At 40.5% G+C, this 19,996-nt stretch overlaps 1 protein-coding gene across 1 annotated transcript; it reads left to right on the top strand.

The window, feature by feature from the left end:
• The first annotated feature begins 233 nt into the window (after positions 1-233).
• Positions 234-19,976, top strand: unm_sa1614 (un-named sa1614). Its single transcript, XM_086150024.1, has 28 exons — positions 234-968; positions 3,840-3,912; positions 4,021-4,166; positions 5,247-5,321; positions 5,658-5,707; positions 6,149-6,278; positions 6,462-6,547; positions 6,752-6,827; positions 7,992-8,072; positions 8,195-8,292; positions 8,773-8,842; positions 9,470-9,557; positions 9,655-9,703; positions 9,799-9,971; positions 10,667-10,800; positions 10,930-11,021; positions 11,101-11,284; positions 12,222-12,307; positions 12,411-12,526; positions 13,621-13,688; positions 13,758-13,865; positions 14,245-14,497; positions 15,226-15,387; positions 15,462-15,525; positions 15,806-15,849; positions 16,748-16,899; positions 17,750-17,875; positions 18,857-19,976. The coding sequence occupies exons 1-28, from the start codon at positions 843-845 to the stop codon at positions 18,929-18,931; spliced, it is 2,985 nt and encodes a 994-aa protein (XP_086006150.1). The 5' UTR covers positions 234-842; the 3' UTR covers positions 18,932-19,976.
• Positions 19,977-19,996: the final 20 nt, after the last annotated feature.

Raw genomic sequence — 19,996 nt, 5'->3', positions numbered from 1 at the left:
GTCAAATGGTTTGCTTTTTTTTTTTTTTTTTTAAGGATAACGCAAATAAATAAAGCGTCTAGGACTTATATCAAGCTCGTCAAACAATTAAAAATTAATTTGATTATCAATGGAGTCAAGTATGTCTGCCTGATCCGGGGGTGTGTCCGTCCGAGGCACCACGTGTTCCCCGGCCGTCTTCCGCGCTCTGCCAGCGGGGCGCGTCGCCGCGACACCCCAGCTCCACCGCCGCTCGCCGGGAACGCGCTTTTTTTCCATGCGGTTTTTTGAGTGAGGGGAAGAGAGGAAGATAGAGAGAAAAGACAGTCGCGGTGGGGAAAAAATGATGAAAAGACATGAAACGCCTCATGAAGCGAAGAGAAGAGTACCGGCCTGCTATCTCCTCTAAAGCCGGTCGCGGGGTCCGGGAGCTGGGGAGATCCGGTTCTCCGCTCGGCCCCACCGCTCTTTGTCAGCAGGTTCATCCGCGGACGCCCGGGCGGTTGTCTCTCAATGAACTCGCTCTATAGCAATCGTTCTTCTTTGGACTGGAATTCTTTTGGCTTTTATTATCCCCCCCCACCCCTTCAAAATCCACCGGAGGATGACACGGGATTAGGATTTATTCCCAGCCGGATTTAATCACCTTTTGTTCGGAGGAGCGGCTGATGCTGCGGCTCGCGGTGAAGAGTCGCTCCGAACAATGAACTCCCCAGCTGATGGCATCATCTTTGTTATTATAAACCGAGATTTATGCTTTTAATATCCTGGGATTAACCCCCCCCCCCCCAAACGATTCCTTGTCCTGTCTCGTACGGATTCTTGCCAGATCCGGACCGGGTTTTGTCCCGATCGGCGGCACCATGCCGGAGTGTGTGTCGGTGTCGGAGTTTGTGCAGGAGGTCCAGGAGGACTGGAGCTCCCCCACCACCTCCTCCTTCACCTCCAAGATGACCGGCTGCAGGAACACCGTCTACCTGCTGGAGGAGGTCAGTGGAACCGGATCTCATCGTGACCTCCTTCCTGTCTGGGTTCATCTCGATGCATTTTTTTTTTTAATGATTTTTTTTGTAATTTTAATAATTTTTTTTTAAATTTATCAAGCACATATAATATATGTTTATAACATAATACCTATGTACAAACAAACATGGCTGAATAGAATCGAATGCATGGGCTTGAGGAAACATAAGGACATTCATTTTGTATGCAATCAATTAACTAAGAGTAAACAGGATTAAAGGGTTGTGAGAAATGTTTTATTCTAGAAATGAAGTAAAATAAATAAAAATAAAAAGTAAATGGCAAGGGGAATGCAATGCGTGTTTAACTCAGTGGATCTAAAGGAATATCAGTCATAAACCTATATTTTTTGGTTTTTGCTTTCTTCCATAAGTTTTAAGGATTTTTTTTAATATAATTCAAAATCGTTTATAAAGAACAAAAAATTGGGGTAACATTTTTGCATTCTGTTTGGGACTGGGCCAGACCTAAAATAACATTGACACAGAGTTCCTCTCTTTTGTTGCCTAAAAGTAAACCAAATGTTATATCATCTCTTGAGAATGGAATTGGTGACGATGGAAATTTGTTTTTACCCCATTTTTGAGTTTTAGCCCAAAAGCCTTGTACTTTTACGCACAAGAAAAATATATAGTCTGCTCTGTCAATGTTGTTTTCGCAAAATGTACAAATACATGTCGAAGCTAAATGAATGCAGGGCCGGACTGAAGCGTTCCGGGGGCAGGTGGGCAATAATGACCGCCGTCCTTCCTTTTCAGGTTGGGCGATTGTACATTTGGCAATGCAGTTTCTTTTCTCTCCCCAGATAATGATAATGTTTTCATTTTATATTGTTAAATTGAATTATCTGCCCCTTTATCACCCCACCTTTGTAAAGAGTTAAAAGTGCCTTAGCATGGCTCGCATAGCATGCTACATCAGGCAGAGAGAGTTGTTTGAGTTCAAACCTCAAACCTTTTATGGCTACTTTGCTTCACCTTTCTCCTTCGTGATGAATTTGTCATGAAAAAACAGTCATTCCATTGAAAGTGAAAGTGAAGGGTGAAGAGGAAAAGATAGTGAGGTGAAGAGCATCCCATCACCGCCTAACAGCTAGCTTAGCAATCCGCGGCACCATCGGAGATGGATTGTCAGGGCTTCTTGCCCCAAACACCTGGGCAAAAACACAGAACTCTGCAGCCGTAGCCCGTATTTTTTTCAGTCCCACCGTTTTTGCCATTTATTTTCCAGAAAACACGTATACAGAAAGGTTGTGAGATTATGGGCAAATATACCCTTTCACTTCCCATATAACAATTCCTAAAACAAGCCAGTCTGAGCAGCGAAAGCTCCATCAGAAACATTTCTATTCCTCTAAGATTGTGGTTAATGCAGAATTCTCTGCAACATCTTCAATCAAATTGTGGCTCTGTTGAAGTTACTAAGAGAAAGGAAGGAATACTTTATCCAGAGAAGAAAAAAAATCAGGATTTTTTTCCCCGTGTTTCTCCTCAACCCCATGCTCACAAGAGCTCGGTTGACTTTTTAGTCCATAAAGCAATTCAGTCAGTTCCATGGAGTCAGGAGGAAACAGCATTACAACTGCCGAAGCCACTGGTGCTACCCTAGGTTTGCGGTTAATAAAAGTAATAAAAGGTAGATTTACGAGTGAACAGAAGCCTTCATACACAGCTGGTCAGTGACCCAGAGATTTTAGACTTTCACTGGGTTGAAAGATACAGACCCCCTGCCACTTTGACTCAAGCAGAGTGGGCACATGTTTCCCTGAATAGACTAATCCTCATGAGCATTCATTGTTATGCCATGTAAATGAGACGGAGACAGAGGAATGAATATAAATGAGAATCTGTAACCTGAACACTAAACCAATCAACAATTCAGTGTTTTCATTATGGTACAGTATCTCTTAATTCTTAAAATGTTTAGAGAAAGTGATTGAGGGGGTGAAATACCTGAAAAATATTGACCAGAATGTACAGATCATTTCAAAATCCAGAATGAACTTTAGTTGTGCAATTTATTGATTTATTGACTGATATTATCTAGCTAAATATTGTAAAAAAATTTACTTTCTTCATCCAGACACGGTTCTTTTATTCATATCACCTAAATATCCACAGAAGGTAATGAGAATAAGCAAGAAAAAAACAAAATTATTGTCCTGAAATCACTTGAACATCAGTGAGAAGTTTCTGATCACATTTGCAAAAAGTATCATTGCAAATAGGCAAGTGGAAAAGGATAGGAAAATATTATATTTGAAATTACATATTTAAGTCATGTCAGTGGTGCTAGATTTGTTTTGATTTAATGCCCATACAAGATTTTTAGAACATCAAATAAGAGTCCCCTCTGCAAGTCACTGTATCTCTGCAGAGCATCTGACGTGATTTTCCATCCCGAGCAGATATTATGACTGATTTTATTTAGCATCAAAAGAACTTATGAATATTTTAACAGTCACCTCCTTTCCTCTCACCCATCACAGCTCTGCTTTGGTAATCAGCTTCGCTTGCAAAAATCTGATTCGCGGCTCATAATGATTAATTAAATACCGTTGAAGCGTTTGACTCCACATGATGCAACTTTTAATTAAAACACCAACATCCAACCTAGGCAGCTTCATGGAGAGATTGGCAGTGATGAGATTCAGACAGACCGTTGTTGGAGAACAAAGCTTGTCCTCTGCATGTGTGTTGAGTCAGCAGGTGAATTATTGTCTCCCTGCCTAGCCCACACATGAACGCACACATACACACTCAGCACTTTCGCTGGTTTTCAGCAAATTTAAAACATTGCAGAAGTTCGAATCTATGACCTATTCAATTTGTTTTCAGGCCCTGGACAGTGACCGCTTGGTGTTACAGAAGATGAAAAAAGCAGCTAAAGCCAAATACACATCAGGGCAAGGTTCACAATCACACACACACACACACACACACACACACACACACACACACACACACACACACAAAAAAAGAACTTCTATTATTCCCTCATGCTTTGTCTCTTCGTAAGATCACGTATCCCACCTGGAGCAGTACATACATTCAATGGAGAAGCTGTCAGTCAACTGCCACTCCAACGGGGAGACAGAAGTCGGCTCTGCATTTTGCCGACTAGCCGACTTCTCTAAAGAACTTGTCTCTCCCATGAAGAATCTGGTAAGCCAAGTTGTCAGTAATAACGTAGATCGGAGGTTGCAACAGCGTACACAACACAGAATGTTGGGCTTAAATACTTGATACACTGTTAATGCGGCAGTGAATGAACCAACATTCAACTGCAGGGGCTCCAATAATAGATAATACAATTGCAAAGGTTTTAATGAATTATTCACTTGTTTGCCCTGATTGTTTTAGTTTGGCATGAAGACAAAGGCCTCTTTTTCTTTCTTTGTTCAATACAGAATTAGAGATGCCTCCCTGCTGGTAGTCAATGGTATAAGCAAGCCTACCTATGCGAAAAGTAATAAAACATACATTCAAACTGCTATGGAATATTATACTGTTCACGTTTTGACTCTTAGCATGAGCCACAAGTAAAAAAACGGGCAGTTGCAAGATGCTATCATGCACACTTGGGTTGTGCTATGTTTACAAAAACCCCTCACCATAGTCAGTAGAGGGTTGGGCTGTGGAAATCCAAATGAGCTCAGGTTTTTCTAACACAAATGTAAATTATGCTTAAGTAACAACATCCTGATGAATGTCTTTTGTAAAAAAGAAAAATTAGAGTATGAATGACAGATTTGAGAACATTTCTCAATAAATCCTTGGTTTACTTAAATAGTTTTGTTTTTGAAAAATGTATTCCAAAACCCAAGACATAAACAATTAATTGAAAAACATTTTACAAGTCCTTTTAGAACTTAAATGCTGTTGTCATAGATTTTACCAGTGTTGTTGCAAATTCCCCCCGAGAAAACAGATAAATCCTAACTGGGCCATTGATTGGTTGATCAATTGATTGAATTCTGTCACAAATGTAAAAAGTAGATATGGGAAACAACGGGTTGCAGGATAACAGAATGCAAACTGGGATGTCTCTATTGTGGTTCTTCCTTGAGGGGCTCATATATTCACTTGAGTCTATTCAGAGAGAATCCTTTATTTAAGACAGGAAGGGGAAAAAAATTACATCTCACAAGGAAACAATGACTTGAAGTTAAAGTGGTTCAAATAATTACCAGTTAAGATGCCCTTGAGTATTAACCCTTTGTGTGTGTGTGTGTCTGCATGCAGCTAAAGAGTATGCTACACAACATCAACTTCTTCTTGGACTCTGTTGTGAAAGGAGATCTGAGAGAGGTCAAGGGGGTGAGAGCTCTTTTTTTACTTAGAGATCACCTGGATGAGGCTTTTAAACACAAACATGTGAACGGTTTCAGTAAATCATAAAATTGATGATCATCTTAGGATGCTGCTGCTTGACTGTCCCTGTTGTTTTGATCTGCACTTTACTCTGGCAGTTTATCTGTTTTCGTCCTTTTACTGTTGTTGTCTCTGTCCTTTCTTATGTTTTTATTTGTATTCATTGTTATTGTTTACTGTCTTCTGATACCTGTCCTCTCCCTCTGCAACACATATTATCTTATCTGTCTTTCTGTGTCTACAAGGAGTACATCTTCATCCTTTTTCTCGTCACGCCTTTAGGACCTGAAGAAGCCTTTCGATCGAGCCTGGCGGGACTACGAGAGCAGATTGTGAGTGAGACTTCAGTCATGACTGTATAAACCATTTAATTTCACAGTGGCTGCTCCTTGGAAACGAGTGGCTTCAGTTTGCTAACAGCTGCACTGTGACAACATATCACAAACATGAACACAGGCATAGATATAAATGGCTACTTTATTATTTGTATTGTTTCTACTATAAGTGCATGTTTGTCGATCATTAATTGTTTTTAAAGCATTTTCTATTTTTCCTACCAGTGTGATGTTATGTTTAACTTAACATCAAAACATTTTGACTTCATATAGCTTTATTTTAGGGTTATTTTTTGTTTACTTTGAGGTGTTTGGGCCAGTTTTTTATGGATAATGATTTTTTTATCTTTTTTTTTTTTCAAATTTTCAATCTTGAATCTGCTTTTAAGGAGACAGTTTTTTTTAAATTTTTTATTGTATATGTGTGTGTGTGCACAGTAAGCAGGTAGAAAAGGAGAAGAGGGAGCTGGCCCGACAGTATGGGATGGTGAGGACAGAGGTCAGCGGGGGGGAAATTGCGGAGGAGCTAGAGAAGGAGAGACGTTCCTTCCAGCTGAGCATGTGTGAGGTTGGTGTCTCTGCTTCGTCTTCCAGCTTCTCTTTCTCTTTTCTACTGCACCCCCAGCCCCCTGTCTTACCTTTCACTCTGCCTCCCCCTACCCTGCCTTCCCCTTCCCCCATCACCCTGTTGCTGCCCTGCAGTAACTCGATTTCCTCCAATAATCAGCCTCCTGTCTGTCCAATGTTTCAGTATCTGATCAAGGTCAATGAGATAAAGACTAAAAGGGGTGTGGACCTGCTTCAGAACCTCATCAAGCACTACCACAGTCACAACAAGTAAGGGGCACTCACACACAGACACACACACACACACACACACACACACACACACATATCACTTCATTGTTGCTAGGAGTATCTAAGATTATGTTTTTGTGTGCGTGTGTCTGTACATGTGTGTGCACATGCATGTATGTGTGTGTGTGTGTGTGTGTGTGTGTGTGTGTGCGTGTGTGTGTGTGTGTGTGTGTGTGTGTGTAGTTTTCTGCAGGAGTGTGTTTCCACCACTCAGAGGTTAAAGCAGTACATGGAGGAGCTGAATGGTGTTCTAACCACAGTAAGACAAACAATATGCAGATTTCAACCCTGCCTGTAGGGGGCTACTTGCTTTTTGGCATCTGTTGGAATTCACATTTGCTTGCTGTTTTATAAGGCAGTGGTCCCCAACCTTTTTATCACCGCAGACTAGTCAACGCTTGAAAATTTTTTCCCCAGATGAGGGGGGGATGTGAGGTACATGTAGATTGTTTATATTGCGACTATGATAATAAATGTGAATCCACTGCGTGGCTCCATCTTTTCCCCTTCGAAAAGAAACTTTCCGTCTTTCTGTCTGACATCTGTTTTTACTAATTTTTGCTAGCTTGTGGGTTACATTTTTGGCGCTCAAGTGACCGAGATGTAACCAAGAGATTACGGTAATTTTTCAAAATAAGATTTTTCAAAAAAAAGATTGTTCAGACCCAGATAATGAATCCAACGGAAATAATTGATTATTTCTTGTGCGTCCCGGTACCAATTGATTCACGTACCAATACTGGCCCGCGGCCCGGGGGTTGGGTACCACTGTTGTAAGACGTGTATTGTCTTTCTAATGTCTTAGTAATTCTTTCTCCGTCTTTCATTTTTATAGCACATTATGTATAGAGTAACAGAGTGCGTTGTAAAAATATGTATATATTATTCTAATTATTTCAATTGCTTATCATCGGATAGACATCACACACAGAAGAATCCAGCCTTATGTTGCTTTTCAGAATAATTTTAAAAATTGATGATTATATTGTCTTTTAAGAAAATATATATCTCTTTTCTGTCTGAATTTGAAGAACAATGCTTTCTAAGGGCGGCATGGCTCAGGGGTTTGGAGTGGTTGCCCTTTGAACCGAACATTCTTGGCTCGACTCTCGTGCTCCTCCAAGCCAGTTGAATTATTGTTAAGCAAGACACTAAACCCCTAACCGGTGCCACTAAGTGGCTGCCTACTGTTCATGGTTCAGCCATGCTGGGTCAAATACAGAGAAAAATTTCCTGCAAGGGATTAATAAAGTATAATAGCTAGACAGTAACTTAACAGGATAATAGCCTGGATTCGTTCTGACAAATATTTGAAGAGCTTGTCACTAAAATGAGCTGGTTTGTGTGTGTGTGTGTGTGTGTGTGTGTGGTGTGTGTGTGTGTGTGTGTGTGTGTGTGTGCGTGTGCGTGTGCGTGTGCAAAGGTGAAGCAACGTCAGGATGAGGAGAAGCGACAATTGGTGTCACTCAGAGATCAGCTGAGGCCGGTCGTTCACACAGACCAGGTGGGACTGACACACATGTGTGTACACACAAACAAGCCAAAAGCACTAATATTAAACTTGTACTCGCCTAAAGGTAGTTATTAGTGTGTCGTGTGTGTGTGTGTGTGTGTGCGCGTGCGCAGGACTCTTTACCCAAGCATGTGTACAGTATGCATCAGCTGCTTGGAGACAAACAGTATGGAACAGAGAGGACAGGCTTCCTCTACAAGAAGAGTGATGGGTAATTCATATTATTATGTTTATTATTTTGGAAATTATCTGGATTTAAGACAAAGATTAAATATAAATATAAATATCATGTTCCAACATTTCATAAACTTCTGAGTACCGGGCTAAATTAACAAGCTATTTTTTCATCAAAATGTATGAATCCAAGTTACAAGTGTCTTGTCTCACGTCAGAATCATCTAATTTCCAATTTGAGCACCTGTAGGTGATTTAAATGGTCTATCTTGGGTAGGTACATGGATTTTTAGTCAAAAATGTGAAACAGATCAAACAGAATCCCTCCTTAAAAGTTCTTACTCATAAACATTAGAACGCTGACACTTGGTCGTACAGTAATAAAAGATGGTTATAGATACAACAAACTCATAACGCAAGTGCAGAAGTGGAGATATTCAAAACCCAGAGGTCACACATCTGCTAATGCTGACAGCAAGTCCGTTCATGAAGTTGTATTTTTAAAACTGTGTTTCAGGTTGAGGAAAATGTGGCAGAAGAGGAAATGTTCAGTTCACAACTGCTACCTGACCATCGCTCATGCAACTGTGAGTGTGTATGATTTTCTGATAATGATAAATCAGCCCACATTTTAGCCACGTTACAATCTTGCTTAACCAGGCATGCTTAACCAATCACAGACATGATTTGGCTGCATCTGAATGTCAGAGAGGCGAGAGACTGACGTTCGAGTATGAAACCAATATTAGATTAGCATGAAATACACACTTTGTGCTTCTGAGCAACCAACTGCAAAAAGCAAAAGATCATGAAATGTCACACTGTCTGGAAATTAACATTCAAATGATTGAACACACTGAATTTGGTTGGTTTACAACTTCAAATAATTGCAGTTTCACTGCCGACTGTTGTCCATATTTCACGTGGTTTGCATTAAAAATATTGAGACTGATACCACGCTCTAGATTCAAACATATATAAATGTCTGTAAATAGGATGGTGCTGGGAATGTAAATAGATCAAGCTGATCAGATCTCTTTAACATGTATTGTTATTGTAATACGACCTTTTCTTATCCAGGTTAAAGTGTACCAGATCTGCTCTTGACCTCATTACGTTTTTGCAGACCTACTAAGCTTTTACTTTTGTATTGGCCGTAAAGTTTCCTAAGTCAATGGGTTGATTGACTGTATGTTTATTCGGCTATGTTTCAGCCGAATAAACCTCCGACCAGACTCAACCTGCTCACCTGTCAGGTCAAACCCAGTGTAGAAGACAAGAAGTGCTTTGACCTCATCTCACGTAGGACACACAAACCCTTGTTACAATGATTTTGATGATAATGATTTTAAACTAAACAAGCATTTAACATAACAACACAACAAACGTTGTTTGCTAGACAATCGGACATATCACTTCCTGGCTGAGGATGAACCAGAGTGTGTGGCGTGAGTCTGTCGCCGATGTCATCATCACATTTATGCCGCTCAACGCGAGATCAAACCGCTGAAATATTTTTGTGCTCCTGTTTTGGGACCTGTAGCTGGATCTCAGTGCTCAGCAACAGCAAACAGGAAGCTCTGAGTGTGGCTCTGGACGGGGGGAGGAGAGGGGGAGGCGGAGGGGAGAGCAGCATGGAGGATCTGACTCGGGCCATCACCGATGACATCAGACGGATGCCGGGGAACAACAGCTGCTGTGACTGTGGAGCTCCAGGTGTCAATCGATGAATCGCTGCTATTTCCAACTCAAGTCAAAAACACTCTGAGCCTTCAGCTCCTTGCAGAGCAGCTCTGGCTGCAGTTATCATTTTAACAAATAATATTTCTTTATCACTTTTTTATCAGGCAATCAATTGTTTTTAAAGAAAAGTCCCATCCCAGAATTTTGAAAAAAATATCTCAAAAATATTGGTTTAATAGTAATTAAACAAATACAAAACAAAACACAGCTACATTTATCCGAAAGCTGTACCTCAAAATTGAGGAAGAATTAACATATGACTCCGATATCACCAAACAGTGAACAGGAAATGGGCAAATTGAAATTTCCCAACTGTGGGACGATAAAAGGAATATTCTATTCTAAAATGAATCAAGACATTAAGCAGAAATCAAGAGTGACCAAGAGTGACAAGATAATGGTTTATAATTTCCTAAAAAACCTAAAATACCTATTTGGTTTTAATCAAATGAATAAAACATCGAAATCCAACATCCACATTCCAATGACAGACTGCAACATGAGCAGAAAAAAAGACCAAAAGACAAAAAGCTTCAGTGACTGTTACTTAGCGCTTTTACATTCAAATAAGACCTCAGCCTCAGTTAGTTTTTTTTCTTTTTTCTTTATTTATTGATGAATAAGGGGTTTGAGGTAGAGATGCTAATCTGTGTACTATCTCTCTCTAGATCCTGGGTGGCTGTCAACTAACCTTGGCATCCTGACATGTATCGAGTGCTCAGGGATCCACAGAGAGATGGGGGTCCATGTTTCCAGGATCCAGTCTCTGAGTCTGGACAGTCTGGGGACCTCAGACTTGCTGGTGCGTCCAATATGTTATCTCACGCGCTCATCTGTCAACAGGCGGTGAAACCGCCTTGTGTAACCAGTGTGAACCTCACCTGCCATCCTGTCGTCTTGATTCTTTCGTCAACCGTCTTCTCCCTCCCAGTTGGCCAGAAATGTTGGAAATTCTGGCTTTAATGAAATACTGGAGGCAAACCTGCTGAGCCCGTCGCTGAAGCCGTCCCAACACAGCCACATGTAAGACACACACGAAGTAAGGGTACATTTTTGGTTTCTGTAAATTGTATTAGTTTGAAGTGTGTGCGCATGTTCGCAGGACAGAGCGTAAAGATTTCATCCAGTCTAAGTACCAGGATGTTCACTTCGTGAGGAAGAGCCACAGCTCCGCTGCTGCGCTACGAGTCCTGCAGGAGGCAACCAAGAGCTGTGATATCTACAGTTTGATCCAACTGTACGCTCAGAAGATGGAGCTCAGCCACCCGCTGCTCACACACATACAGGTATGCTTTTGCGCACGTATTCGCATGCAGACATGTGTTCATTGGTATAAGCGAATCTTTGGAAACTAGTGCATAGTTCATAGGACTAGTTCTATTACTTAATCCTAGTTCATATCTTGTATCACCTTAGAATATTCAGGGGGTATTTTTACAAATGAATTTCACTTTCTAAAATTATTTTTGGAGTAATTTAAGATCCATTGATTCAGGATTTATGAGTTCATCGAATTTGATCTTGCAGAGAGCAGTTCTGTATGTTGATATAAAAAAATCCCATTTGATTTGAAAGGGACAAAAACAGAAAATATATTAACGTATGAATAAAGGCAAAGCATGATTGGCATGTAGAAGAGCCAAGTTATATTTTGAATAACATTCAAATTGGTGTTTAGATAACAGTATGATGATCAAAGTTTTGATTACTCCTGTGAGGAAAACCGCTATCTATTCACTCTAAGACAACTGTGGTATAATTATGACAATTACAAAAGGAATCTTGATCCAAAGACTTACTAGAATATATGATTTTATACAAACCTCACGCCTTGCAAAGATTCCATCCCTTTAGTATTTTGTTTTGATCCTTGTCTATCAGTCAAACTTTGGTGACACTGAATAGAATAGGGGATATTTCTGTCTTATACACCAGTCATAAACTAATATCAACTGCAAAACATTGGTTAAGTCACCAGATATTATATTATATTCGGAAATCCCCACCGTTCATGTTGTTTGAGAGGTGAGGTGAAACATCTGCAAGGAATGAAAATCAAGTCCTGTTGCTACAATAACAAGATTTTGACAAGAGTTGACAATGACCTGGATGACTGCGAACCAGGTCCCCAGCTGTGACTTGTCTAAGATCAGTCAGTCAAGCTTAAAAAAACAAGACTTCGCTAACTTAAGTCAACACACACCCATGTTTCCATGTCAACAGGAGAAAGGGGAGACGGCACTCCATCTAGCTGTCCTATTGGCTGATAGGACATCGCTTCACATACTGGATTTTCTGGCTCAGAACTGGTGTGTGTGTGTTTTTTGTGACCTTTAAAGGTGATTTCCCCCCTACTGTGTTGATGACTTGTGTTTACCAATGTGTGTGTTTGTGTGTGTGTGTGTTTTGTAGCTCCAATGTAGACATGCAGACGACAGCTGGAAACACAGCGCTGCACTACAGTTGCCTCCACAACAAAACTGACTGTGTGAAACTGCTGCTGAGAGCCCGGGCCAACACACACATCAGTAATAAACACACACACACACACACACACACACACACACACACACACACACACACACACATATAATCAGACAAAAGTTCATGATTGGCTGCAGGCGTAAGGGGCCCTGAGAAATGGACAAAAATGTCCTCACTTTCCCACACAATATAAATTGAAGGGGTCTCTCGGAAACAAGGGTATTTCTGGATTTGATAGCTTTCTTGTACAGTTTAAAAGGGTATTTTTGTAACTTTGAGCCTTACATAGCCTCAGATTGGTTTTGAAAACCAAGTTCACTGATGTGACAAAAAAAAAAGTTAAACTCATCTGACCAAGGCAGTTTTTGGAAAAATCTTATTGTGCCCTTTGGTCTTTGATGGTATAAGTTTGTATGAAAGTTGCTAATTCAGTGAGTGGGAATATTTTCCCAGTCATGAAAGGAACTTATTTTATTTTCTTAATCCTGGGTAAATGTATTTTATTTCCTAAAATGTCATATTTAGAAAAAATGCAAATTGGGGCATAGAAACTCATCTGAAATAAGCAGTGAGCTAAAACCAAAACGCAAATATGCAAGTCTCCAAGAATTACAATATTAGATTACTTGAAAACTAACAAAAAAACAAGAAAAACTAAAAATAAATAAATAGATTAAAATTAGTCAATATTACCAGAAAATGTACAAAGAATCCTGAAAATTTTTAAAAGAAATAAAATCACATAAAAACCACTTGATTACTTGAAAATGAACTATAAATTCATCAATAAGAAAAAAGCCACAATGGCTCATCCAAAGTTGCCCACTAATTACCCACTGGTAGGTAACGTGAGCTGGGTTTAGACCTTCGTGACACCAGGTTAATTTTACCTTACCAATGATGTGTTGTTGCAATAGTAATCCTGCTCTGCATTTTAGTAAAATTAAAGACAGGTAAGCTGATGACCGCAAAAAAAAAAAAAAAGACCTGAGAGTTACGCACAGGTTGCATTAAAAAAGTTTGAAAGAGCTGAAAATTAAATTCGGAATTATACTGACAGAGGAATACAGAAAAATCCCCAACTGATAATCTCAGTCATGTTCGATACCTTGATGGTGTGTGTGTGTGTGTCCGGCAGAGAATGAGCTTGGAGAGACTGCTCTGGATGTGAGCCGCAGGTTGAAGTACAGCCACTGTGAGACGCTGGTGAGGCCCCGGTCAGGCCGTAGTTAGTGTCCGTAGAACTGCATCCCTCTCACTCTGTGTGTTGTGCAGCTGCAGCAGGCCCAGTCCAACCAGTTTGACCATCATGTCCACGTCGAGTACGAGTGGAGGCTTCGCCATGACGATGTCTATGACAGTGATGATGACTTTGAAGACAAGGTAACTATGACGACAGTCAGCATATGGCTGACACAAGGAATCTAAAAAAGTATTTAAGACGTAGTATTAATTGCATTCTTCAAAGTTGTACAATGCACTGAGGCCAAGGACTATAACTGTATTTTTAAATATCTATCTTTTGTCACCATTCTGGCCTCTTTTGGAACAAATAGATGGAATGGAGAAGGGTCTGTATTTCAAAATAAAAGTGCATCAGTGTGAATTCATTTCAAAATGAAGCGGCATTTAGGCTCAACATCTCCCCGCCCTCGTTATTTTGTCAAATCCGACCGGCGGTTTCAGTGATGTCCTGGAGACGTGGCCATAAGCCTGGCATCTTAAGGTTTTGAAACTCATCCTTTTTTCCTCTTTTTTTCAGAACGGCCCAGTAAAGAAGGAGCGCTCGTCCTCCTCCTCCTTTTCCTTCTCCTCCCGTCCCTTCATCTTTGGTCAGACCTCCCCCTCCTCCATCACACCGCCCTTTAGCACAGCAGGAGGTGGAGGTCTGCTCAGTGTAGGGAGGAGGCTTGCCATGGCCATGGAGCTCAACAGCCGCCCCTCTGGTTTTGGACCCAGCCCACCTCCACCTCCCCCCTCCTCCCCAGCTCCCCCGCTGCCCCCCAGGGTCAAAGGTGAGCTGCGGTTTTTGCTTATTTGTTATTTCACCTGCAGCCTGGCCAAAAAAAAAAAAAAATTAAAAAAAAAACACTCTCTCCTTTGCGCCGCATGACGTTGACGTGCCCAGGCGAGAGTGAATGAAGGGGGAAATAAGGGCTGGCGGGGACAGATGAAGCGGAGTCTAATTTTGGCTCTCATGTCAAAAACAGTTAATATTTTCACATAAGCTGTAACAATGATGCCCTCCTTTTCGTTTCATCAAGACACAAACTTCCTAAAGTTTTCTACATTAGCCTTTGACCCTTAGTAATTTTTATTTATTTATTTATTTATTTCAAAAATCAGCAAAACGTTATTCTGCGCTATATTATCTCATGGTAATAATGAAAATAGACTTGCAAATAAAAATGAAATCACCAAAAAAATCTCCAAAAACTGGAAAAAAAAAAAAAAAAAAAAAAAAGAAAGGAAATTACTTTCAGGTCAGCAACTCTGATCTAGACAAGTTTAAGAAGTAACATGAAAAAAAGAAGCAGCTATAAACAAACGATCAGGAAACTCTCAAAGTCAAATTCAGCTTTATTGTCAATTTCTCTGCATCAATTTCTCTGCAACCAAGAAGATGTTTCTCACAGTCCCACGGACTAAAAACGATCTCATATTTGAGCATTTTTAACGTTTGAGATTTTGCGTCTTATTGGTGGATCAGATCTTAATCAATTTTTTTGCTGTTGTCCCACAGCTCCTAGTGTTCCTCCTCCGCCGCCTCCTGCCGGGAGAGAGGGAGTTGGGGCGGAAGAGGAGCAAGAGGGGGAGCTCTTCGTCCCCGTAACAGGAAACAGAAAGCTGACCCCTCCTATTGCCGTCCGACACAAGAGAAGCTGCTCTGAGTCGAGCAAACACGGTAATGTCCAACACACCCCGCAATTAATCGGTCATTCTGTGTCGTTGATTCTGTATCTGTGTGTTTGTGTGCAGATTATGGGTTTCCAACTAGCCCCAGGATCTACAGTGGTCCAGAATCCTCCTTTAAGAAGTGTATGTGAGTATCAGACGTAAAAACGTCAACTGAATCGATGTCATCAACATGAGATCCTCAAAGTGTCATGACTCCAAATGAGAAGTTATGATACATAGTCTTTATTTTCCATTACGTATGCTATCGGAATAATTATGTAACAATTGAGAGAGCAATTGAGAAAAATGACCAGAAAAAATGCCCGGCATTTAACCGACATCTTCGTAAGTTGCAGAGAAACTATAATGAGTTTTACAGCAATTAAACCTGCCTCCCTCTCTCTGTTGTTCGTCTATCTTTGCAGACCAGTGTCTCCTCTCGGCTCACTGACTGAAAGACCGGACAGAGGTACTTCCCATCCACAGTCTAGTGACTACTTTTTCTTGGATCTGCATCTGCTTTATCCATCAGGGTTCGGCCCAATTGCGCCCTTCACATTGCTAGAGTGGTGAAGACTGTTTGCCGCGATGGAATCAATTTCCATGAAATTATAAATTATTTCTACATTTAGCATCTGAACCACATCAAATTTGCTTAACACAAGGCCACCTCCCATATCATATAATACTTCTTAACTTTAATCAATCCACTTTTTATTTATCTCTCATTTTCTTCCTTTTTTATTTATTGTTCACTTTAATTTCTATTAAACAATTTTTACTTTCTTTCATTTTTATTCACAGTAGTGTAAACTGAACCTAAAAGATAACAAATACAATAAAGTATTATAATAAAACATGTAATTGACAGTATTGTAATATTATATGAGAGAAAATATTTAATGTCTTTATTGCTGTGATAATTTTTTCTTTTCTCAATTTTGATAAAACAGCTCGATGAAAGGCTTCCAGTGAACATGATTAAATATATGTAAATAATATCTAACGTATATTATGGAAGGCAATTCACACAGGCAAAGATAAAAAAGGAGTGATTTCACAAATATGACAAAACAAACACTCATTTTCTTTTTTCTAATTTTAAAAATACTGGAGGCTGTGATATGCTTATGCTCTGAGAGTTCAGCTAAGAAAATTGGAGACTTAATCATTTATTATTTGTAGTTTACTAATTCTGTTTATTATTATTATTATTCAAATATTTATTAAACACAATCCATGTAATGTAGCCTTCATTCAAGTAAAGTTAATTAGAAATTACTTAGCCAATGCTGTTATGAGAGAAAAAAATAAATACATGATGTGTCACTGTTTATAATAGTCTTTGTTTTTTTATTTTTGAGCAGTCCGCAGGGGTGACATGGACACAAACTCCTCCCACTTTCTTCATCACACCAACAAAGCCTCACCCGCTGTGTCTCCAAGCAATCAGCGCTCTCTGAGTTTTGAGAGTGCCGGCAGAGGCCCTGCTCCCCAGCCACTTCCACGCCGATCACTGGTGAGTTAGTCATAACTTGCTGCTCCAAAGCTTCTCCAACCTTGAGTTGGAGATTAAGGTTTAGTGTTAAGATAAGGGCTGGAGTTGGGATTAAGGATTGGGTAAATGTGGGCTTTCCAGAGGTACCAGTAACAAATTTGTGCTCCATTCCCTTGCTTACTTACACTTGTTTTGATTATTATTATTTTTTGAAAAAGTCATAGTGATTAGGTTTTGTCCTCAAAATCATTTATTTAAGGAACCGTGTGAGGTGGATCGATGGAAAATTAGTTTTCAAATTGTTTTCAGTGAGCTTTCCAACACTACCACTCCCAAGCTTGTCCGACTTTCATCTGGAAAGTTAGGTTTTAGCTAAAGGGTAACAGTTAACGCTTGAGCTAGGATTAGGGTTCTGGTAAATGTGGGCTTTTCATTGGATTGGTACCAAATTTGTTCTCCATTAACTAGATGATTGACACTAGTTTTGAAGGATTTGACAAAAGAAAAATCAGGGGGTCATAGATGCTATTATTAATTTGGCGATCATCAAAATCGTTTATCTGATTAACCGTATGAGATAGAGTGATTGAAGTTGGAACTACCCCTACATTATCGTGGAAGGGGTTTCCAATGGCTCCACTCCCAAACTTGTCTGACTTTTAGTAACTTTTAGAGTTACTTTCAGGAGTTAGGGTTAACCCCGGAGTTTGTGTTAGGAATAGGGCTCTGGTAAATGTGGGCTTTTTATTGGTACATGTACCAAGTTCGCACTCCCTTAACTAGATGATTATCACTACTTTCAATGGATTTAACAAAACAAGAAAAATAGTTTCGGTTGTAGAGAAAGATTTAGACATCTGTTTTTTCTCAGCCTCGGGGGATGTCTTGCCGACGCGTTCAGGCGCTTTACGACTGCGAAGCTGACCACCATGATGAGCTGAGCTTCTCTGAGGGCCAGGTGCTGGTGGTTCTAGGGCAGGAGGACAGTGACTGGTGGGTATGTATCTCCTTTGTGACCATCGTCCACCAAACAACAGCATTTGCAAAAAACAAGTTAATAATTCGAAATAATATACAAATGATGCGATTACCTAAATCAGGTCTTATATGAGGAGCAAAAGTATAAAGAACATTGCTGTGGTCATCACTATTGCTTTGCAATAGACCAACCGTAAGGCAAAAAAAGTGCAAACAGTACATCAGAAGTAACTGCAATTAAAAAGTAGCTAATGACTATCCTGTTAGAAAAAAAAGTTGTTGTCCTTGGGGAAAAATGTACAGTTTAGCAGCTCATTACCTCTGGTTGTGACGTATTGCAAGGAGACAAGGGCTAAGAAAAAAACCCGGAATATATCAGAATATATTTATGAGAAGGAGGGAAGGGTGGCATTGTGTGTGTGTGTGTGTGTGTGAGTGTGTGAGAGAGAGAGACAGTGAGGACCTGACCTGCCTCTCGCCTGATGGCAACTGGGATAGGCATCCTGCTTCTCCTGCGACCCTGAGTGGGGTAGCTGGTAGAAGGTGGATGGAGAAGAAGGCATGGCACCGCCTCTGTGTTTTTGTGGTGGCGTCTTAGTAACCGGACAGTCCTGGTCATTCCCGGCTCCTCCTAGTGTGTCGAAGCATTGTTGCGCAAGACAGTGAACTGCTCCCCTGCCGCTGGTCGACGGCAGCCTACTGCTCATGGTTCATCCATGCTGGGATAATTGCAGAGAATGAATTTCCCCACTTGGATTAATAAAGTATTAATTATTATTATTTTTCATCCAGCACAGCAGTGCTACCTGTTGTTTATCCTGATCAAATCAAAGCCATGTAACTCGTGGATGGAAACTTTTTGCGGTCTTATATTTTCAAACATATATCTGTGCAGAAACCACATACGATGACTTTTGAGGCCCCAAAGTGAGATAATTAAACAGCCCGAATGTTAAAGTTTCAGTGTGTGATTTTGTTCCGTGTGTGTTTGTGCTTGCAGCATGGTTACATCGAAGAGGAACCGCACCAGCGAGGTCTGTTTCCGTCTTCTTTTGTCCAGATGCTCTCGGACTGATGTTACGAACCCAAATAAAGCACAGATGAGTACCGCCTCCCAGCCTGCACAAATGAGGACCACAACCCAAAGCTGCAGAAACCCTCCAGCCAGAACCAAACCCGAACCTCAACGAACAGCCGGAACAGAAACGACCAAGAAGGACAGTCAATTCTGGTCTCTACTCTACCTCCCAATACTGGATTGATCTGGTCCTGCCAGTTCACGTGAACTGACGGCTCCTGTTACAACCGGTGTCTTATACCTTCCGTTACCATGGAAATCGTACAAATGATCTTCAAAGAAGAATCCAAGCAAGAATGCATCCATGCAGAAGAAGAGTCCCAAAATGCCAAGTGATGGATTATCAGAATGAAATTTGCTCTGTCAGAGGTAGAGTGTCTGAAAGTGTTGGGATTCAGTCAGCTGCTGAGAGTCTGTGATATAAGATGTTAAGCACAGCAGATCACGTTGCCATGGAAATGACCCGGGCACAGACTGTCCGCAAGGATGGAAATGCTGATCGATTCCAGACTTATTTATTCAGTATTTAGGTAATATTTAACAAGCACAGAGAAAGTAGCAGGTCACTTCAGAATAAAAGAATCTCATTCGGTTTCTATTCTGAAGTTCATCTGTTTTTTTTTTGTTTGTTTTTTTCCAAAACTGTAACTTATTTATTTGATGTGTTAGATAGATGTTGCTGATTGTACAGAGACGTCAACGAACCAGCCTCTTTCAGGGTCTGCCTCCTCTCGAAACCTGCTCATTCCCCATGAACCGCAGAGATGTTTTGGGGGAATCAACAACCAAAGGTTAAGTTATTTCCAAACGGCACACTGCCCCGCTGACAAGTAAAAACAGACTTGGAGGAGGCGGAGCCTGAAACAGCTGACCGAGATCTCAAGCTGCCTTCGATGTCAAAGAATACCCTTACGCCTCAGTGAGTGCCCACTGCTGCCTCTTTTACCAAATACATTCTTCTCTTTATAACTCCATGTCCTTCTTGAGAGCAGACATGGTCGAATTCTTCTGGATCTTAAAAATAAAGCTGCCAGAGACGTTGCATTTTATCCCTCTGCTGAT

This window comes from Fistularia commersonii, chromosome 7, assembly GCF_037954325.1.
Source record: "Fistularia commersonii isolate RoL2024-O1a breed Wild chromosome 7, RoL_Fcom_v1.0, whole genome shotgun sequence".
NCBI lineage: Eukaryota > Metazoa > Chordata > Actinopteri > Syngnathiformes > Fistulariidae > Fistularia > Fistularia commersonii.
This window is presented reverse-complemented; position numbering and strand designations above follow the sequence as displayed.